This window comes from Equus asinus, chromosome 15 (genome assembly GCF_041296235.1).
Source record: "Equus asinus isolate D_3611 breed Donkey chromosome 15, EquAss-T2T_v2, whole genome shotgun sequence".
NCBI classification, from domain to species: Eukaryota; Metazoa; Chordata; class Mammalia; order Perissodactyla; family Equidae; genus Equus; species Equus asinus.
The window spans coordinates 19,882,641-19,899,193 of NC_091804.1; the positions used below are offsets into that span (position 1 = coordinate 19,882,641).

Genomic DNA, 16,553 nt, shown 5'->3' on the forward strand with positions numbered 1-16,553 from the left:
CAGCCGTGGCACTTCCCACCTGGGACCAATCTCAAAGGTACAGAGATCTTCCCAGAGGAGCAGGGGATTTGAGCTCCACAGTAGGCACCCCAGCCCTTAGATCCAGCAGAAGAGATATGAGATCCCATAATACCTGGCTTTGCTGGGTTTGAAAACCACTGGAGAATACACCCAGGAAAACTATAGAACTTCAGGGAAAGAAAATCCTGGTCTTCAAAGCCCCATGCACAGAGTCACTTGGCTTGGAAACCAGCACAAAAACACCAGAGAGAAAAGTGCTTAGTCCATTGGTAAAAGAGACTCAGTAAGCTCAGAGCACATCCTGGAAAGGCAGAAAGTGGCTGGGCCCACCCTCTAGGGACTGAGACATTGATGGCAGCCACTATTGGGACCTAGTTCTGTTGTCCTGACACCCACCTGGCAGGCACAATTGAAATCCTTCCTCTAGTCTATTAGCACAGGGGTCTGCCCCACTCACTAGAGAACCTGAGGCAATTAAGCATAGCCAGGCAGCAGGCAGCCTGCCCCAGGAACTGGCCCTGCCCACCAGTGAGCCCCAGTGCACTTGTGGGCCCGCAGCAGACTTGTGCTGCTGTCCATCTCAAACAGCCACCCAGGGGATCTGCCCTGCCTACTAACACCTGAATCAGTTGTGTGCTGCCATGCCTGGGGCCTGCCTCACCCATCAGCATTCCTGAGGCAGCTGTGCACCACAGGGCAGCATAGCCAGTTCTTGCCAGAGGCCTTCCCCACCTGGAAGCAAGCTGACAATACCTGCATTCAGCACAGCTAGCTAGCCTCACTTGAAGCCTACCCTACCCACCAACACAGAGACAGTAGAGCACCATAGGGAGCTGCACCAGGGGCCTACAGCAATTGTCTGCCCCCAGACCTAGCAACGATTACACTAGGGACTTGGCTCACTTACCAGCAAAACTGCAATAGTTATGTGCTATCACCCTTGCACCCAGCTGTGCCAGAAGTTTGCCCTGCCCAATAAACTACCTGTAGCAGCTGCATGTGACCGAGCCTCACAACCAGCTGGCCCATGGGCCAGCCTAGCCTACCCATGCATCAGCAATAGCAACCCTGCCACAACAGAAGGGTACATGCAGCCATTCAGTGGACACCCCTAGAGCATTTGGCATGAGTGGCAAGAGGGGAGGACACTATTGGGCCCCATGAGGTATGTCTTACATAAGGCCACATTTCCAAGATTGGGGGACATAGTTGATCTACCTAATGTTTAGAAATAAGCATAAAAAATAAGCAAAATCAGGAGACAAAAGATTATGTTCAAAATAAGGGAACAGGACAAATCCCAGAAAAAGAATGTTATGAAACAGAGATAAGCAATCTGCCTAATAAAGAGTACAAACTAAGAATCATAAGGATGCTCACTGATCTGGGGAGAAGAATAGGTGAACACAGTGAGAACTTCAGCAAAGAATTAGAAAATAAAAAAAGAACCAATCAGAACTGAAGAATACAATAATGGAAAAGAAAAATTCACTAGAGGGAATCAGCAGCAGAGCAGATGACACAGAAAAATGGATCAGTGATCTGGATGACAGAGTGGAAGGAATCACCCAAGCTAAACAGAAAAAAAGAATTGAAAAGAACAAGGACAGTCTAAGAGACCTCCAGGACAATGTCAAGCATACTAACCTTTGCATTCTAGGTTTCCCAGAAGGAGAAGAGAGACAAAGGGGCAGACAACTTATTCGAAGAACTAATAGCTGAAAACTTCTCTCACCTGGGGAAGGAGACAGACATATAGATACAGGAAGCACAGAGAGTACCAAACAAGATGAACCCAAAGAGGCCCACACCAAGATGTGTTATAATTAAAATGTCAAGAACTAAAAATAAAGAGAGAATCCTAAAATCTGCAAGAGAAAAGCAACAAGTTACATACAAAGGAAACCATAGGCTGACTTTTCAGCAGAAACCCTGCAGGCTAGAAGGGAGTGGTACAGTATACTCAAAAGTGCTGAAAGGAGAAAACCTACAATGAGGAATACTCTATCCAGCAAGGTTATCATTCTGAATGGAAAGAAAGATAAAGAGCTTTTCAAACACACAAAAAGTGAAGGAGTTCATCACCACTAAACAGGCCTCACAAGAAATGTTAAAGTGACATATTTAAGTGGAAAAGAAAAGGCCACAAATAGGAATAAGAAAATTATCAAAGAAGAAATACCACTGATAAAGGCAAATATGCAGGAAAGGTAGTGGATCAACAGCCTCTGATACCCCTATGAAGGTCAAAAGTACTAAAATCCTCTATATCCATAACAAGAGGTTAAGGGATACACAAAAATAAGAGATAAAATATGATATCAAAAACATAAAACATGGCAGGGGGTAGTAAAAGCATAGGGCTTTTAGTAAGAGGTCAAACTTAGGAGACTATCAACTTAATATGGATTGCTCTTTTCAAAGGTTATTATGTATGAACTTCAGGGTAACCACAAACCAAAAACATAATAAATACACAAAAAAATAAAGATGAAGGAACCCAAACATGAAAGCTAAAGAAAGCCATCAAATCACAAGGGAAGAGAGCAAGGGAAGAAGAAAAGAACAGAGAAGAACTACAAAAACATCCAGAAAAAAGCAACAAAGTGGCAATAAATACATACTTATCAGTAGTTACTTTAAATATCAGTGGACTAAATGCTTTAATCAAAAGACATAGGGTGGCTGAAGGGATAAAAAATAACAAGACCCATATATATGCCACATACAAGAGACACACTTCAGACCTAAAGACATTCACAAATTGAAAGTGAAGGGATGGAAAGAGATACTCCATGCAAATGGAAATGAAAAGAAGGCTGGGGTAGTAATACTTATATTAGAAGAAACAGACTTTAAAACATAAACTGTAACAAAAGACAAAGAAGAGCATTATGTAATGATAAAGGGAACAATCCAACAAGGGGATTTAACACTTGTAAATATCTATGTGCCCAATACAGGAGCACCTAAATATATAAAGCAAATATTTATAGACATAAAAGGAGACATTGACAGTAACACAATAATAGTAGGGCACTTTAACACTCAACTTACATCAATGGATAGCTCCTCCAGATAGAAGATCAATAAGGAAACATTGGCCTTAAATGAGACATTAGACCAGATGGACTTAATAGATGTATACAGAACATTCCATCCCAAAACTGCAGAATACGCATTCTTTTCAAATGCACATAGAACATTCTCCAGGATAGATCGCATGTTGGCCACACAACAAGTCTCAATAAATTTAGGAAGATTGAAATAATATCAAGCATCTTTTCTAAGCACAATGGTATGAAACTAGAAATGAACTACAAGAGGAAAGTTGGAGAAGTCACTAGATATGTGGAGATTAAACAAAATACTACTGAATAATGATTGGGTCAATGAATAAATTAAAAAAATGCCTGGAGACAAATGAAAATGAAAATGCAGCATGCCAAAATCTGTGTGAAACAGCAAAAGCAGTACTGACGAAAGTTTATAACAATACAGGCCTACCTTAAGAAAGAAGAAAAATCTCAAATAAACAATATAACAGTACACCTAAAGGAGCTACAAGAAGAATAAACGAACCCGAAAATCAGTAGAAGGAAGGAAATATTAAAAATTAGGAAATAAATAGAGACTAAAAAGACAATAGAGAAGATAATGAAACTAAGAGCTGGTTCTTCGAAAAGATAAACAAAATTGACAAACCTTTAGCTGGACTCACCAAGGAAAAAAAGAGAGAAGGCTCAAATAAATAAAATCAGAAATGAGAGTCCATCCCCATGGCTGAGTGGTTAAGTTCACATGCTCCATTGTGGTGGCCCAGGGTTTCACCAGTTCGAATCCTGGACATGGATGTGGCACCGCTCATCAGGCCATGCTGAGGCAGCATCCCATATGCCACAAGTAGAAGGACCCACAACTAAGAATATACAACTATGTACTGGGGGGCTTTGGGGAGAAAAAGGAAAAAAAAAATCTTTAAAAAATAATCAAAAATGAAAGAGGAGGAATTACGGTGGACACCACAGGAATACAAAGCATTGTAAGAGAATACTTTGAAAAGCTGTATGCCAACAAACTGGATAATCTAGAAGAAATGAAGAAATTCTTAGAATTATAAAACATTCCATAACTGAATCAAGAAGAAATAAAGAATCTGAATAAACCAGTCACCAACAAGAAGATCAAAACAGTAATCAAAAACCTCCCAAAAAACAGAAGTCCAGGACCAGATAGCTTCTGCAGTGAATTCTACCAAATATTCAAAGAAGATTTACCTGTCCTTCTCAAACTCTTCCAAAAAGTGAAGAAGGGGGGACACCTAACTTATTCTATGAGGTCAACATTACCCTGATACCAAAACCAGACAAGGACAACACAAAAAAGGAAAATTACAGGCCACTGTCACTGATGAACATAGATGCAAAAATCTTCAACAAAATATTAACAAATTGAATACAGCAATACATTAAAAGGATCATACACCATGATCAAGTGGGATTTATTCCAGGGATGGAGGGATGGTTCAACATCCACAAATAATCAATCAGTGTGATACACTACATTAACAAAATGAAGAATAAAAATCATGTAATCATCTCAATAAGTTGCAGAGAAAGCATTCGACAAAATATAGTATCTGTCTATGATAAAAAAAAAAAAAACTGAGTAAAATGGGTATAGAAGGAAGATACCTTAACATAGTAAAGGCTATGTGTGACAGACTCACAGCTAACATACTCTACAATGAAAAACTGAAAGCTATCCCTGTAAGAACAGAAATAAGATAAGGTTGCCCACTTTCACCATTCTTGTTTAACATAGTGTTGGAAGTCCTAGCCAGAACAGTCAGGCAAGAAAATGACATAAAAGGGATCCAAATGGCAAAGGACGAAGTAAAACTGTCACTATTTGCAGGTGACATGATTTTTTTGTACAGAAAATCCTAAAGAATCCACAAAAAACTTTTAGAAATAATAAGCAAATACTGTAAAGTTGCAAAATCAACATACAAAAATCAGTTGTCTTTCTATATACTAACAATGAAATAGCAGAATGAGAAATCAAGACTACAGTCACATTTACAATGGCAACAAAAAAAGTAAAATACCTAGGAATAAATTTAACCAAAGAGGTGAAAGACTTGTACACTGAAAACTATGAAACATTGTTGAAAGAAATTGAAGAAGAGACAAAGAACTGGAAAGATATTCCCTGCTCATGGATTGGAAGAACTAGCATAATTAAAACATCTGTGCTTCCTAAAGCAATGTATGCATTTAATGCAATCCCTATCAAGTCCCAATGACATTTTTCATGAAAAGAACAGAGAATCCTAAAATTTATGTGGAATAACAAAAGACCCCAAATAGCCAAAGCAATCCTAAGAAAAAAGAACAAAGCTAGAGGCATGACAATCCCTGATTTCAAAATACACTACAAAGCTATAGTAATCAAAACAGCATGGTACTGGCATAAAAACAGACACACAGATCAATGGAACAGAATCAAGAGCCCAGAAATAAACCCACACATCTATGGAAAACTGCTCTTCGACAAAGGAGCCGAGAACACACAATGGAGAAAGGGAAGTCTCTTCAGTAGACGGTGTTGGGAAAACTGGGCAGCCATAGGCATAAAAATGAAAGTAGACCTTTATTTTCCACCATACACAAATATTAACTAAAAATGGATTAAAGACTTGAATGTAAGACCTGAAACCATGAAACTCCTAGAAGAAAACACAGTCGTATGCTCTTTGGCCTCAGCCTTAGCAGTATCTTTTTGAATATCATGTCTCCTCAGGCAAGGGAAAAAAAGAAAAAATCAACAAACGGGATTATATCAAACTAAAAAGCTTCTGCACGGCAAAGAAAACCATCAACAAAACGAAAAGACAATCTAATAATTGGGAGATGATATTTGCAAATCATATATCCAATAAGAGGTTAATATCAAAAATATTTAAAGATCTCATACATCTCAACAACAAAACCCAATTAAAAAATGCACAGAGGATTTGAACATTTTTCCAAAAAAGGTATACAGATGGCCAGCAGATACATGAAAAGATGTTCAGTATCACTAATTATTAGGATAATGCAAATTAAAACTACAATGACATATCACCTCACACCCATCAGAAAGGCTGTTATTAAAAAGACAAGAAATAAGTATTGGAGAGGATGTGGGAAAAAAGGGAACTCTTGTACACCACTGGTGGGAATATAAACTGGTTCAGCCACAGAAAACAGTATGGAGATCCCTCAAAAAATTAAGAATAGGGCCCCAGTCCCATTGCCTAGTGATTAAGTTCAGAACTCTCCGCTTTGGCAGCCCGGGTTCGGTTCCTGGATGCGGACCTACAGCACTTGTTGACAGCTGTGCTGTGGCGGCAACCCACGTACAAAATAGAGGAAGATTGACACAGACGTTAGTTCAGGGGGTATCTTCCTCAAGCAGAAGGGGAACATTGGCAACAGATGTTAGCTCAGGGTGAATCTTCCTCAGCAAAAAAAAAAAAAAAAAAAAAGGAATATAACTACCATATGATCCAGCTATCCCACTACTGGGTATTTATCCAAAGAACACAAAAACACTAATTCAAAAAGATGTATGCAGCGTTATTCACAAGAGCTAAGACTTAGAAACAACCTAAGTGCCCATCAACATCTGAATGGATAAAGGATATGTGGTATATATATGTATGTATATATGTATATATATGTATGTATATACACAATGCAATACTACTGAGCCATAAAAAAAAATGAAATCTTGCCATTTGCGACAACATGGATGGACCTTGAGAGTATTGTGCTAAGCAAAATAAGTCAGACAGAGAAGGAGAAAGCCAAATAGCATATGATTTCACTCATAAATGGAAGATAAAAAAAAACAACAAACAAACACATAGACACAGAGAATAGGTTGGTGGTTACCAGAATGGAAGCAGGGAGGGTGAAAGGGATAAAAGGGCACATGTGTACAGTGACAAATGGAAACTAGACTTTGGGTGGTGAACACAACGTAGTCTGTACAGAAATCCAAATATAGTGATGCTCACCTGAAACTTATATGATGTTATAAACTAATGTTACTTCAATAAGAATAAAACAAGGATTGTCTTCTATCACTGGGTATTGGAAAGTACATCTATAATTGAACCCCAATAAACCCATAATGTGAAAATAATTGCACTGAAATTTGTCGTATGTCTTCTGGCGGTAGTTGTGAGGGCTGGTATCATGCAAATTGCTTTTCTCACTCATGCTCCCTCTTTTTCTCTTTAGGATTCCACCAGTATTGTTGCTGCCCTTCTGGTAGACTTCAAAAGCTCACTGCTTCCTCATCTCCCAGTTCATTTCCATGGATCAAGCAATTTTCTGATGATTGCACTTTTCCCCAAATCAAAGATATATCAAGCATTTTACTCAGAGGTAACATCGATCATTAGTCAGCAAAACAAGTACTACTTTTTTTCCCTAGCAATTTAGATGATGAGGCAACATTTCAGAACTAACAGTGAGGTAATGAGAGGGAGAGTTGGGAGGGCTTGGTGGGGGATGGCTACTACTAAGCCCTTTGGGTCCTGAAATGGTGCTCTTGCCATTGAGAGCTGAGAGCCTAAAGGAATTGAACAAAAAACCTTTTTAGCTTCTAAGAAAAGTCTTCTTTGTCCCCTTTAAATCCTAATTATTTTCCTTTTAGCTACTTTACTGAATTGTTGGGCCCTACCTACTGCATCAGAGCTCTCTACCCCGCCCCAAGCTCTCCCTCCCCATGGTTCACAGGCCCTGTCCCTGTGAATAGTCCTACCTGGCTGGCTGCATATTATAGGCACTTGGCACAGATTGCGTGAGTGAGGAAGCTTATTGAGAATCATACAGCCCACTTAGAGACCAAGCAGTAGCCAAAGTCAAACGGATGGCCAGCCTCGTGACTGGTGGAAATACTTGGAAAGGTATGATTGCAGCAGCTTATGTGAGAGGACAGTGTCTCTCCCTCAGGACAGATTCACAGAACTTGGAGAAGATAAGAGCTGGCCTTGACTGCAGAGTGGCGTGGCTTCTCAGGCCAGTCTGTCTTCCTCTTGCTGCCTCCTGGTCCTTCCTATCTCCTTCTGCTTGTCCTTTCAATCCAGGAACATAGAGATAGCCCTTTAGATTCTCTTCAGCCTCTAGGCAGGAGTTGCTTGAACAGCTCCTTCTGTCTGGACTTATCATCAGGGAAGAACATGCCTTTGCTGCCAGAACACTGTTACCTGACACCTTGCTTCGTGCTTCTTGGCCTTTTAAGGAGCAGAATCCCTGGGAGAGGAACCCAGAAAGAAATTCTAGTTTTGAAAAATACAGAACAAAATTGCTTCAGGCCTCTGTTTTTGAAACAAACTTGTTTGTTATGATGGTTTTTCTCTGTACTGACAGTCTAGATTTTCAACAATCATCAAATCCCCATGTGGATTCCATATCCTGTTGTTGGGTTTAAAGTGTTCTTTGCTCAAATTCTGTTTTGTTTAGGTCTTCTCCCCTTGGCAACAGCAGGCTAACTCAGGGCTGTCTTTAAAAGTGATCCAGGAAGATGGATTATCTGTGGAACAAAAGAGATTGTAAGTGGCTGCCTTCAGTGTTTATGCTTGTTTCCCTAAGCTGTGTGTGTCTGCTCTCTCTGCAGGATGACTTGTGTTATGTAACACAGGGGTCTTGGCTTCTGAAAAGGCCGACAGTTGTTTTAGTGCTGCCAACTTGCAGGTAGCCAGTGCCCTTGAGGAAGTTGAAGCCAGAGAGATGAAATCCACCAAGAATCAGAAACCCATAGGATTACCAAGGGTTTCAGGCCAACCTTCCCATGTGGGCACACCAGTTCTCCTGCAGTAACACTACATTTTATTTAAGGCAGTGTTTTGGAAGTGTTGATTCTGTCTCAGGACTCTGGCTTGAAAGCACCAGAACAAGTTATATGTTCTGTTGGGAGATGGAGTTCATTCTAATCTGTAAGCTTTTGATATTGCAGACATTCCGGTGCACAGAAGCTCTTCAGTGTCCTGAGCCATTCTGCTGGGGAGAAGTGGAGTCCTCTAAAGCTACTCTCAGCAAAACTCCCAGAGCTAGATTGGTGAGCTCTGGTTTTCTATTTATAGATGTTTAATGTTCTGGCTTTTGAAATGTCGGAAACTTCAGTGCTGGTCCTTTCTAAGCTCTTTTTTCTTTATGGCTTCTTAGGGATCGTTATAAAGGGTAGTAATGACACACCGTATGCAATTTTATTCTCTAGAGAGAATCTTTCTAAGGTTTCTTTTTCAGCAATTAAATAAGGAGTTTCTCCTATGAATGGGGACATTCAAGCAAGGCTGGTGGTGGTAATATAATAGCATTGTCTTTGTTTTCCTAGGTTTCTCCAGCATTTCACCTTCAGTAGCATTAGTCGGGAGCCTGTGATGAGGACCCATCTCCCCGTCCTGCTGCAGCAAACTGAACTCAACCCTACTCACCAAGTGGAAAATGACAAGGTACAGCAGCTCACCAAATATGCTGGGAATTCACAGGAAGATAATCCTGATAGCCTGCGCTTGGATCTTCTGTGTCAGTTAACAAAAGGAGCTCAGGCGGAGTCCCTTTTATAAGACTCTCCACCTCCTTGCATACTGATGTAACGATACACATGAAACCCGTTGTATACAATGACTGGGTATAGGCGTCTGCATTAACCCCAGCTGAGCCCCATGGCAGCCAGCAAACCCTGGCACCTTGCTCTTCCGTCCCCGTGTTTCTCCAGGCCTTTCAGCTCTTGCTCGGCGTTCTCGTACCGGCTACTCTTTGTGGTTGTGACACATTGAGCTTAATAAGGGGAAGGGCCTTGTTACTCGGGCCTTGCTGGCATCACCAGGGTAAGGTGATACTTTGTAAACATTGTCTTCCCAAGAGTGGATTTTAATCTGCTCCCGCCTCACACTTCCCTCCTCTTGACCCCTCTCAGCATTTCTTTGGAAGCATATGTCCTAATATGCTCAAAGAGGATGTTTATTTTTGTGCAAGTCTAGAAGTCAGCTGCAGAAGAAAATAGAAGCTCTAAGCAATTAGAAATGTCATTTTCCCCTTAGGCAAAAGTTTAAAAATGAAAATGCTTACTTGTTATATTTTATTTAAAAAGTACCATAATCAATAAAATAATTTTTTTTAAAAAGTGCTATAGGACTGGCCTTAAAGTTACAAGGTGTCTGGCTGTAAGCATGTCAGCTGTGATTTGAGAGGCTGAGGCCTGGGCACTGAGGAATAAGAAGTGAGATGGGGAAATTTGGATGGAAGGAGGATAAGCAAAAAGTCAGTTACGTGGAATACTTCCCACAAGGCCAGAAAGGGACACAGAGTAGGGGCCTGGTCAGAGGGGAGGAACGAGAATGTCTGATTCCCACAAAAGAACACAGATCCACAGCCATTGCTCTGCTGATGTGACCAGGCTTGTCCCAGTGAGTCTTGTGTATTGTGAAATTAAACACATACTTAAAGAGGTCCTTGCCATGCTGTGTCATTTACATTGATATCCTTCAGGGACTGCAGGGTCCTCTCCTCCCAGGCTTGACCCCTTTGTCAGGGAATTTCTTGAGTTGCTTTGTAATACCTGCCTGCAGAAGGCCCTGTTTTCATGTGGTTGTGTAGTAACGTTAAGACAGTCCAGCCTGGCTCCTCTTCTCCCCATCAAGACTCAGAAGTGCCTCCTATGTGCAGTTTGTTTCCTTAGCTCAGGCCCTGTGGCTTGGAGGGCATGGACAGCCAGCCAGAGTCCCCAGTGCCACTTCTCTCCTTCGCTGAGTTACCAGATTGCTGAATTCAGCCTGTGACATTTCTGTCCCAGACCTCCTTTCTGACCAGTATTTTCCACTGTATTTTAACTGATCCAGTCACAACCTGCTCAATGGAAATTATAATAGTAACACTACATTTTATATGGTGTTTGCTATGTGCCAGACACTGTTCTAAGCACTTTACATATATTAACTCAGTTAATCATCACACCCATCCTGCAAGGCAGGTTCTGTTGTTAGCCCAAGGTCACATAGCTAGTGAGTGCTGGTGCTGAGGTGCAAATCCACAGAACCTGGCTCCAGTTAAGTTCTCTTAACCTCTTACACAATGCTGCCTCCCAGTTGAATCACAAACCCAAATGACTTTTCTTTCATATAGGTAATCATCAGCATTGTAACTGGCCTCCCAGGCTGTCATGCTAACGAGCTCTGTGCTTTTCTGATCACTCTGCATAAGGAATATGGCAGGTTAGTATGGCTTCTGCCTTTGCTTTGGGGGAAGGGATTCTACTATGCCTGGGCCTGCCTAGGCACTGGGAGACCTTTGACATGTACTGACCTTTGGGGTAATTGGTATTAGCACAATAGTCATCCATCCGGACATCCATCCATTCATTTAACACATTTGTACTGAGCACTTTCTGTGTGCCAGGCACTGTTCCAAACGAACATAACAGACTTCGAAATCTCTGCCCTCATGGAGCTTACATTCTAGTTTGGGAAGACAGACAATTAACCAGATAAGGAAAACAGTATATTAGCTAGTGAAAAGTGCTATGGAGAAAATAAAGCAGAGAAGGCTATATATAGGGAGTGCCGGGCTAGGGGAGGGATTCCAGTTTTAAATTGGGTGCTCAGGGAAGACCTCACTGAGAAGGTAACATTTGAGCAAAGGCCTCAGGAAATGAGGGAATGAACCTTTGGTTCTCTGGGGAAGAGCACTGTAGCAGCAGGACCACATGGATAGAGGCCTGGGAGTGTGCCTTGTCAGCAGGGAAATTCAGGAGCAGGGTGGTTAGAACTTGGGAGCTGGTACATGTGGTCCTTCCCTGATCCCCGGGAGACTGTGTGAGCTCAGGTACAGCTGGGACATGATGGCTCAGGTGAAGTTGGGGAAATCATTCATCCACCACTTCTACCTGGCTAGCAGATTACTTAACAATCCTTGCTGACTGAACTGGGCATTTAATACCTAGTCAGTCTGCTTCATAGTAAGGCATCCTGCGGGAGTCCATAGAGTAATCAAGAAGACTGAAATCTCCCAGAGGTTTGGGACTTTAGGGTGTGAGACTGGGGAGGGGCAAGTTTTGGAGAGATGCTAGGGAACTAATGGACCTCCTTTATAAGTGCTACATAGCTAACCCGTCCCTCCCTCGTTTCTATTGCTTCTGTTCTATAAACAGTCTGAATTCTTCACCCTGCCTGTTTCTTTGTCTTAGCAAGAGTTTTACTGATTACCAGACTGAAGCCATTTTATTGAATGGTCCTTCAGGAAGTGACTGCCTAGTCAGAAGGAGTCTTTCTCAACTCTAAAGTCTGTTGGTCATGTGCTTAAGCTGACCTTTTTCCCTGTGGCATGGGATTTCCTTTCAAAAGCTCCAATGATGGGGGCCAGCCCTGTGGCACAGTGGTTAAGTTCAGCTTGCTCCACTTCAGCAGTCTGGGTTCGTGGTTTTGGATCACTACTTGTCAGCCATACTGTGGCAGTGACCCACATACAAAATAGAGGAAGATTGACACAGATGTTAGCTCAGGGCAAATCTTCCTCAGCAAAAAAAGAAGCTCCAATGATAGTGGTTTCAGGATACGGAGCTCCCCATCCAGCCAGTGCTCTTCACCTGTTTCTGTGGTGCCAGGATTGCTTTCTCCTATACGGGTTCACTGGGCAGAATGTCTGTGGGAGTACTGGCCACATTTGAATCCACTGGCTAAGACAGGCCATCAGGTGGCTCTCATGCTGAGATTACACTTGCCATTTCCAGGTGGATGGTGTACCGCCAAATCATGGACAGCTCCGAATGTTTTCATGCTGCTCATTTCCAGAGATACCTCTCCAGTGCCCTGGAGGCCCAACAGAACCGCTCTGCCCGCCAGTCAGCCTACATCCGCAAGAAAACCAGACTGCTGGTGGTGTTACAGGGGTGAGCACTGGATTTCTTGTAGGGGCACTGGGATAGGGTGGTGCCTTGCGATTACTGTTATTTCGTGTGTAGCTAACCTGAAGCACAGAACACATTGCTGTGCATGAGCTGTGTCTGTGCTGCCCAGGGAGGCCTTAAATGAGCAAGGACTCCTGTTGCTATCCTGTGGCCTAGAGTGGCTGGAGTAGCTTGCACACAAGTTTTAAGTTGGGCATCAAGATCATGATATCCTCAAAAGGTGGAGAATTAGGGAGGAGGTTTTCTGGGCAAGATTCTTTTGATAATTCTTATAATAATAGTGGTCCCTAAGCCTCTTCCTTCACCATCTAGGCAAGGGAGCTTCATCTGTTTCAGACCTCCCTCCTGTGGAGTTACAGAGATGGCCCCTATACTCTACAATCTCAAGCCCCACCATCCCCAGGATGGCTAGTCCTGGAGGATTTACTGGAACCCTCAGTGAGGAGCGTGAATAGTCCAGTTGGGCAAGGAGCTCTCTGTGAGGACAGGTTTGACAGAGTGTGTGCTCCTCTGGGGACCCTGGCTGCAAGGAGCTTCCCTTGACCTGTTCTAAGGCTTTACAGGGAGGGGCCTCGTGCAGGCCCATCACCCCCCAGGCCCAGAGGAGAATGTGCCAGGTCAGGAAAACGGGCTCCCTCTTCACCGGTGTCATTATGGTTGGTAATGTAGAAGCTTTTGCCAGTTCTCACAAAGTGCTTTTGTGCTATGCTACTTTTTGGTGCTTATAATAATTAGTATTTGCAATTGGCTAATTGTTTCCAGTAAAGAATAAGCCAAGATCCTGTTTGGTCTCCTGGGTGTTATGATGAGAACTGGAGGAAGCTGGGCCAGTGGTCCTGAGGCAGGAGGCAGGCGGGACTGTGCACCCTGACAGCCGTTGTTCCTCTTCTTCAGGCCTTATTCTCACAACTGCCCCAGCCTTCCCTTCTGTCGGCTGTTTTGTTCTACTTGTGGGTTGAGGTCGTGGAAGCCACAGAACAAAATTCTGGGCTTGAAACTACTTGTTTTCTATAACTTCTAGTGGTCAAAGGAATGGATTGCTCTGCCCCCGCCCCCACCCCAACCCGAGCTGAGAGTCACTAGGGATGTGGACCTGGAGTCAAATTTAGCAGCTTGACATTCTGCAACTGAGGTCATTTCTATCTTCCATCACTTCAGGGAGCATCGTTGACTCCTTGTTTCTGACTGTACAAGTCTGCAAAAGTGTCAGCTATTCTGGCTGCTCTGGATTGCAATGACAGGTTATCACCAGCCCACTCTAGTACTCTCAGACCCAGCCTTTGCCCAGTCGCGGCCCCAGAATGTTAGGGACCTCAGATTTCCTGAGAGACTTAAGTCACAATATCAGCTAAATACTGTGGCTCTCACTAAGACACTCTCTTACAGGCTGGGCACATTCTCTTGAGGCTCAGCAGGGAACTCGTGGCAGCCTCCTTTTTGCATGTCCATCTCCTTGGGACTGGACCTTTGAGCCCAGTATTGAGGTTGCTGATGAAGCAAGACCCCAGAGGCTTCTCAAGTTGAGAATTTTATTCCTTGCATGTGTCTTTTATCTTCTTTGGGGGAAAGCTGTAGTATAGGGCAGAGTTTTCTTTTTCCCCTTGAGTGGCTTGGTTCCAGCAGTACAGGGAGTGGTACCCAGCTTTGACATCAAGTGGAGCTACTAGATGTTGTTTTAAAAATTAATGTATTTTGAAATGATAAAATTTTAGAAATGGAAGACATTAGTGGTTACCAGGATTTAGGCATGAGAGTCAGGGGCAGGAGGGAGGTGAGTGTGGTTATAAAAGGGCAACATGAGGGATCCTTGTGTTGGAACCACTCAGTATCCTGACTGTGGTGGATATAGGAACCTACACAGGTGACAAAATTGTATAGAACTTAATATACACACTCAAATAAGTAAAACTGGGGCAATCTTAATTTTTAAAAATTAATTTTAAGGAATTTGAGGGGCTATATTTGTTTAAAACAAATTATCTCTCAAAGCAAAAATTGAATTAATGCAAAACGTGTGCACAAATGTAGGCTTAAGTTGCAAACATAAAACGGAGCCAGAAGGACTCGTTTTTTTTTTTAAGATTAGCACCTGAGCTAACATCTGTTGCCAGTCTTTTTTTTTTTTTCCTTTTTCTCCCCAAAGCCCTTCAGTACGTAGTTGTATATTCTAGCTGTAGATCCTTCTGGTTGTGCTGTGTGGGATGCCGCCTCAGCATGGCCTGATGAGTGGTGCTAGGTCCACGCCCAGGATCTGAGCCAGCAAAACCTGGACTGCCAAAGAGGAGTGTGTGAGCTTAACCACTGGGCCATGGGGCCGGCCCCTCAAAGGACTCTTGAATGGAATATCTGTTGTTTCAGAGGAAAGAAAGTTAAAGTCCTGCTAGATTTTCATTGTGTTTTTATTTTTAATAAAGAGAGTGCTGACAAGAAAGAGGCAAATGTGAAGAGCCAGTTTTCTGCCTTCATTATGTGTTGGGGCAGGTTAGCCAGAGGGGCCAGGTACAAGCTCTGGCTGCTTCCTTCTGTGGTGAGGGCTGCCTCCTTCTGTTTGGAGGCCACACCCAGAGTGAATATAGGGCAGGGGCTGGAGAGGGAGGGAGGGTCTAGCAGAGCTCCCTTAACAAGTAGAGTGAATGACACCAAGGGTCTCCTCTTTTGCCACAGTGACTTGTGGCTGCAGTGCCCAGATGCAGCACTTAAATGCTTTGGCCTCACCAAAGAGCCCGGGTCTGTTTTCACTCTTATCTTTTTCCCTTAAAATCAGTGAAGATTATGGGGCTGGCCCCGTGGCCAAATGGTTAACTTCGCACACTCCGCTTTGGCGGCCCGGGGTTTCACCTGTTCGGATCCTGGGCACGGACATGGCACCACTCATCAGGCCATGCTGAGGTGGCATCCTACATAGCACAACCAAAAGCACTCACAACTGGAATATACCACTATGTACTGGAGGGCTTTGGGGAGAAGAAGAAGAAGGAAAAAAAAAAATATTGGCAACAGTTGTTAGCTCAGGTGCCAATCTTTAAAAAAAAAATCAATGAAAATTAATGAAATGCTCTGAAAACTTGGGAATTCCCTGGCCACCCTCTCAAGGGAAAAACCTTTTGCATTTAAATGACCAAAACCTGCTTTTTGCCCTAAGAAATGAGAGTCTTGCCTCACTTCTTACCAAACATGGAAAATAAAAGCCCCCACTTTTTTAGAAGAGGAGAAAAGCTGATGCTGAGGAGCAAGGCTGGGGCACTTAACCATGAGAGTTAAATCCATTAAACACGACCACAAAGAGATTTGGGGCAATGTGCAGGTATCAGTCCTGCTTACTCTGTGTGCATAAGGGCCTGGCAGTGCAGGCAGTGTTGAGGGCTCTCCTGGCATCTAGGCCCACCCAGACACTGCAGAACCCCACGTGGTCTTACACACACTTGCCCAGATAGGGAGAGAAGCCTTCGAGAGAAGCCAGTGAGTAGTGGGCTTGCTCTAAAGGCTGTCTGGCTGCCAGGCCCTTGTAGGGAAACTCTAGAACCAGCACACCCTGTTCTTTACTGGAGCACAGCTGGTTGATCAGGACTGAG

At 43.0% G+C, this 16,553-nt stretch overlaps 1 protein-coding gene across 2 annotated transcripts in view; it reads left to right on the plus strand.

Moving 5' to 3' along the window:
• The window catches only part of DNAAF9 (dynein axonemal assembly factor 9), a 160,488-nt gene that overhangs the window by 106,427 nt on the left and 37,508 nt on the right, over positions 1 to 16,553 (plus strand). For both annotated transcript variants that reach the window (XM_044747890.2, XM_070485649.1), the window contains exons 22-27: positions 7,314 to 7,460; positions 8,541 to 8,629; positions 9,034 to 9,135; positions 9,412 to 9,529; positions 11,202 to 11,290; positions 12,805 to 12,963. In XM_044747890.2, coding sequence (XP_044603825.2) covers positions 7,314 to 7,460; positions 8,541 to 8,629; positions 9,034 to 9,135; positions 9,412 to 9,529; positions 11,202 to 11,290; positions 12,805 to 12,963 — 704 coding nt within the window. The remainder of the gene's footprint in view (positions 1 to 7,313; positions 7,461 to 8,540; positions 8,630 to 9,033; positions 9,136 to 9,411; positions 9,530 to 11,201; positions 11,291 to 12,804; positions 12,964 to 16,553) is intronic.